Source organism: Dermacentor albipictus, chromosome 8 (genome assembly GCF_038994185.2).
Source record: "Dermacentor albipictus isolate Rhodes 1998 colony chromosome 8, USDA_Dalb.pri_finalv2, whole genome shotgun sequence".
NCBI lineage: Eukaryota > Metazoa > Arthropoda > Arachnida > Ixodida > Ixodidae > Dermacentor > Dermacentor albipictus.
In genome coordinates, this window is record NC_091828.1 from 130286226 (window position 1) to 130291903 (window position 5678).

The 5678-nt window shown below is 53.1% G+C and overlaps 1 protein-coding gene across 1 annotated transcript; it reads left to right on the plus strand.

Annotated features, from left to right (window-relative positions):
- Positions 1-1096: 1096 nt before the first annotated feature.
- On the plus strand, positions 1097-5452 carry LOC135919088 (uncharacterized). The gene is made up of 2 exons (XM_065452810.2): positions 1097-1684; positions 3414-5452. Exons 1-2 carry the CDS (start codon positions 1269-1271, stop codon positions 4984-4986), a joined length of 1989 nt encoding a protein of 662 aa, XP_065308882.2. The 5' UTR covers positions 1097-1268; the 3' UTR covers positions 4987-5452.
- The last annotated feature ends 226 nt before the right edge of the window (positions 5453-5678 follow it).

The window sequence follows — 5678 nt, forward strand, 5'->3', positions numbered from 1 at the left end:
AGGTATGTGTACAGGAAAAACATTGATTCACAGTGTAGCAAAGAACTAGCAAGCTTACCAGAAAGTAGGCGGCCAGTAGGGTGAGCAACACAGCAACAAAGAACATTAAAATGCAATGTCAGAGAGCCTGAGAGAATCTCATGTGTGGCGGCAATGGAAAAGAAACCTGGTATGAGTAACTACCTACGATATAAAAACGAAACCAGGAAAGAAACAATTTATGATGGCTCAAAGGCACTCTCTTTGTTTTTCTTTTTTTTTACTTTTTAAGTTATTTACTTTTTGGTTCAGAACGTTTGATGCAGGGAATTATTTGTGTGTTATTTTTTTCCAAAAAGCTAGGTAGGTAGGACATTAGGCAAAATAAGAACAAGGGCTTGGTGGCGTTACTCACTGCCCCGTTTCAAAGGGGACGCTCATACAGCATCCATCCATCCATCCATGAACCATCCATCCGCGGCGGTGGCTGCCATGCGGGAGAAGAAAAAAAGCACCAGAAAGCTCGCCTTCGCGCATCCGCGGCTGCACGGTAACGGCGAAGTAAACGCTTCTTGCTGATAGAATGGATTCGAATTGCGCTATCGAATTGCGAATTGTGTGTGTGCGTGTGTTTTACACCCTTTGGGTCTTATTTGGAAACAACGTAATTGCCAACTTTACCGAATTTTCAGTAAGGTTTACGAATTCAGAATTGTCAAATTTCGCGAATGTTTGGTAAGGTTGTACGAAAAATGAAACTTGCTCGCGAAAAAGGTTTCGTTCGTCTGTATTAGGTGGTACCCTGGCTCCAGCTAGCTCATTTGGACAACTCCCTGAAGCAAGCGCAATCGGCAACAGCAAGGTCGCCGAAAAAGTAATTAATTCTGGGCTGTTACGTGCCATAACCACGATCCGATTACGAAGTAAGCAGTATACGAATTCGAGTGATCGTGGTTCCTTAACCTGCACCCAATGCACGACACACGAGCGTTTCGAGCGCACCGCGTTCCTTATCGGCAGCTTTGATACCGCCCCGTGCACAACGCGCCGCAGTGTGGTTATGCCTCGGCGAATTTGCTCACGTGTTGGCTCCCACGATCTCACGATGAATGCACGAAATCGCGATACTGTGTCGCGCAATCGAGCACGCGGCGAGCGCCGCAAGCGGACGTTGTCGTCGGAAGCCTGATATACGGTCTGCGTTCTCGAAAGGCGACGGGGTATGTAAAGGGCCGCCCGTCGGGGCCCCCACTCGATCGCCGCTCCTTCGGTGGCTCGGAGCGCGCAGAATGTTCGGCCGGCCACTCGTGAATCTGGAACAGTGCGCTCCCGAACCGCGGAGCGCACCAGACGAGGGCGCATGTCCGGAGGCGTCGTCCTGCTGTCCCATTCTCGGACGGCTGGCCACTTGGAACCGCGCCCTGTGGCACGTCGGGCTGCAGCTGCGGGAGCTCACGGGTCCCGGAGAGCTGTCCCTGGTGCGCGTGGCTCACGAAGGCAGTGGACAGGTGTTGCCCAGTCGCCAGGCGCGCCACCTGTTCCACGTCCTCCTCACCTGCCACCGGTGCCTCGTGAGCGTCGAGCTGGACGACTTGCTCTTCCAAGGCAGCGGGCTCGGCGAGTACCGGGTGCGCGTCATCGACGCGCTTCGGCAGAACACCAGGCTGCGCGAGCTGAGATTCGGCAGCCTTTTCGGCGACTACAGGTAGTGCATGCCTCGCGTTAAACAGCGCAGCAGGCAGAAAATATTTTTACTTTAATATTTAATATTGGTGTGCCTGCTCCTGATTGTACGTGCTAACTTTTAACCCTCTGGGACGCCGCTGTCCATGTACACGGCAGAGGAAACGAACTCCAAATACTTAAAAGGAAGAGGTCTGGACGCCAACCAAAATGGCTTAATATAGATACCTATTTTAAACCATTTTGGACATCTTCCTTTTAAGCATGCAGCATCCCGGCCAGACGGGCTTCCGCCATACTCTCGAACCCCAAATAGGTTGCGTCCACGTCTATTCGTTCTTTCTGTGTCCGTGTTCCATGTTCCGCTGCTACAATCCTAAAAAAAAAAAAAAACCTCAAATGGTCGGCCGTAAGTGTACGGCAGCGACTGAACGTTTGAAATAACGTGCTTTCTTCGAACGAAGCGGGGCCTCGCGTTGCTGCGAGTGCGCTGCAGCCTTCCGTAACTTTAAGGAAAAAGAAAACGTGCTGCTGCCCCTCTGCTTTCGTCAAAATTGCTTACTCCGCTTCGCTCAATGGTGGATGCCCCCACTGCGGTAGTTGGGGCTATAATCCCGCTTCGCCGAGTTCACTGTCGCTTGCCTTACGCCTGCGCACTTGATAAGGGATATTCTCACGCGTGTCGTTTTGAGCTAAGGATGTCGGGGAAAGGTTGTTTCAACTCGCTTATCATTCAAAAGGCCTTATGCCGCGAGATGCTCGCCCACATGGCTCTCCCGTAAACATGCGATTACTTCGCTTACAGGCGAGCGCTCGCAAGCCGGCGATACTACAACGCGCATCTCTTTTTGAGACTCGCTATAACCGAATCTCTGCAAGTTGTTTGCTACTTTTATCTGACCGGTGCGCACCTATATCCTGCGGCCGTATTCGCTAACTAACGATGCACTTCATTTTACCCTTCTGGCACTCCGCCATTTGGTTCGGGCATATCTCGGGGTCACCGCAGCGCCGTCTTCGCTGGGTTCGTCGCGCCTTCGGAACGACACGTGATAAAAGTGGAAAATGAAGTGGAACGCTTCAAAGTACCGCGTGCCGTAGTTGTCAAACCTGCTTAAAACCTAATATGTTGAGCGAAATACATTTCCGAAGTATTTATGCTAGTTCAAGTATATGGCAATAAATGTACAAATCTACAAAACACCTAAAACGCCTAAAACTTATTCGCTTATATTTTCTCGACATGTCACTCGGAAGAAATCGGCAATAAATAAAATTGACCCTGCGAGGGCTAAGGGATACCTGTCTGTTACACTGTTAAGATATCGCGAACACAGATGTTCACAGCACAACAGACAGCCACGTACGGCACTCAAAAATGGGCGTTCCGTATACGGCAGGGTGCACCCATGTGCACGACAAATAATTTAGGCTTAGGCACTCCCTACCAAGACGCGGCCGCTACTCGTACGCATATTTCCTTCGAACAATGGCACCATGGCAACGGGTCCCATATCGGAAGCCACGTCTCTCCGGCGCTGGTGTCGAGGCACCCGATAAGGTCCAGCCATGGCCTGCGCAGGTGCTGCGGGATCGTTCGGTGCCGTTACTGCCCACCGCGGAGCTGTAGCTGCAAGTAGCGAACACTAGTCCGTGCTCTCCGCCGTGTGCGATAAAGACGCGGACCCACTTTGTTTCACTTTTTCTTGGGCGACTCACTCCAAGGCGCGTTCACTGCTTGCCTTCTGCAGGTACATCCAGGAGGACTTGTTCGCAGCGGTCGGCTCGATGACGCAGCTGCGAGAGCTGGTCGTCTCCGACATTGGCGCGGTGCCTCGGACCCTGGTCGACGCGATCCACCGCTTGCTCGTGGACACGACGGGCCTGTCCACGCTCTCGATAGCCGGACTCTCGCTGGAAGGCAAGGAAGCCGAGCATGTCGTGTCGGCGCTGATGCGCAACCGCACGGTTGTGCACTTGTCCGTGCACCACAGCATTTTGCTTTATCTGCAAGAGGATGGCTCGTCCGCGTTCACTCACTACCTCGCCAAGAACGTCTCCCTGCGCTCCCTCTACGTCGAGGGTTTAGATTCGGAGCCGGGACAGACGCGCCGACAACTGTCGTGTATCGCCGCTCCGCTCATTATGCACGGCGACGTCTCGAAGCTGGAACTCGTGGGCTTCGCCTTGGACACCGGCTGCGCCAACGTGTTCGCTCGGCTCGTGGGACAGGCAGACGGCTCCCTGCGACACCTCGACATCGGCGGCTGCTACTGGACGGCGGCGGACGAGTCTCCGGGCCCTGCCGTCTCTCGGCACGCGCGCGTCTTGGCTCGGGGGCTGCGCAAAGCTCGCCGGGGCAGCCTGGCGTCGCTCTCGCTCAGCCTCGAGGGCTTCACCCCACGCGACTGCAAAGCTCTGTTCAGAGCCGCCGCTGACGTCGAATCTCTCGAGGCTATCACGGTCAGCGACATAGAGCCGCAAGATTTTCCCGAGGTTTGCCAAGCCATTCAAGAAGCCGGCATGAGCGGCCGAGTCCGTGTCAGGGGTGAGTACCCGATTGACGCGGCGGTCATCGGTGCGTTCGAGGACTGTCCGCAAGCGGTACGACAGGTCACCCTCAGTTCCGCCAGGGATTGCAGCGCAGACACATTCAGCGACACGGTCATCCTGGTGTGTTCCTGCTATCATGTGACGAGGCTCCAGCTGTACCTCTCGCAGGAATCCATCGGCGACGTCTCCACGATGCATTCGCTGCAGAGGTATCTGAGCAGGGCAACCGCGCTGAGGGAAATCGACCTGATGGGCTGTCAAAATCCAGACCTGAGCAACTGCATCCTAGTCCAAGACCAGCCCCACAGCGGTCTTCTGGAGGCACCCTTCGCTAACGTGGGTGTCGCATCATTGCGACTGCGCCATTTTCGTTTCGGCGAAGCGAACCGCCTGTTCCTCGCCGAAGCGATAAGAAATAGCCGCACGCTGTGCAAATTCGTCTTCTCGTCGCCATCGGAAAACGAGGTGTTCGCACGGTGCGTCGCTCCATTCTTGACCCACAACGACACCTTGGTGCGCTTTCACCTTTCGGTAGCCGACGGCAAAGCGGAAGCGGAAAGATTCGTCATCGAATACGTTCTTGGTCGCAACCTGGGATTTCTCGCGTGCGCTGCACACTTTGTGACCGACGATGCGTACGTGGCGCGCTGTGCCGACGCTTTGCAGCGCATCTTTGGCAGCCCTGCGCTGACCGAGAGAGTGCAGGAAATCGCGTCCACGGACGAGGCCGGTGCAAGAGAAATGATCCGAAACGTCCTAGACTCTGCCTGAAACTATCTGGGCCTTTCTGGCCACTGTTTTTAGCAACCTTCCCGAGTGTTTAGACAAAGAGACATAGCCTGGTCTCTGCTCGTGCTCATTTCATTGAACTTCAAATGCCGTGCCTATTTGCGTGTTCATGCGTACATGTACGCTGTCGTATTCATTCGAGTTCACTCACCCTCACACATGTTCTCTCCGCCGCTGAAACAAATGTAGATATTCCTGAGGTGGACACTGCGGTGCAAACTGATTTTTTTACTTTTATAATGTCAACGATTCGGAAAGAGGCGACTGTATTCGCATTAATGCGGTAATTTTGCCCCATGTATCATGCCACCAATGCCATAATGTCCACCTCTGCTGACACGTCTAGTCATTATCGTTCCATTGTTTGCACAAAACACCATTCATTTTAGAAGTGACATTGTTTCAAATTTTTAGATGCTTTGAATAAATGCGATCCGTACTCCCGTCAGACTGCATCGCGAACTCTTTATCTGCAAGGTTCTCTTGGCGTATTCAGGGTGTACACTAAGCGTTCATTGAAAACTCTGTATTAATTTCGCGGTAGCAGGTCATTGAAAGAGAACATGGTCAAAATTATTTGTTTACAAATTTCGCGCCTAAAACCACATGCGCCGGCAATTGCATGTGACGTCAGATTTCTCCCTCATTCGGGTTGTTGTGGCTCAGTAACAGTT

What these genes read in the sequence shown, in the direction of transcription:
- LOC135919088 (XM_065452810.2), top strand. Translation starts at nt 1,269, where the DNA reads ATGTTCGGCCGGCCACTCGTGAATCTGGAACAGTGCGCTCCCGAACCG. An exon ending in AGCCTTTTCGGCGACTACAG is followed by an intron (nt 1,685 to 3,413) that starts GTAGTGCATGCC and finishes TGCCTTCTGCAG; the next exon opens with GTACATCCAGGAGGACTTGT.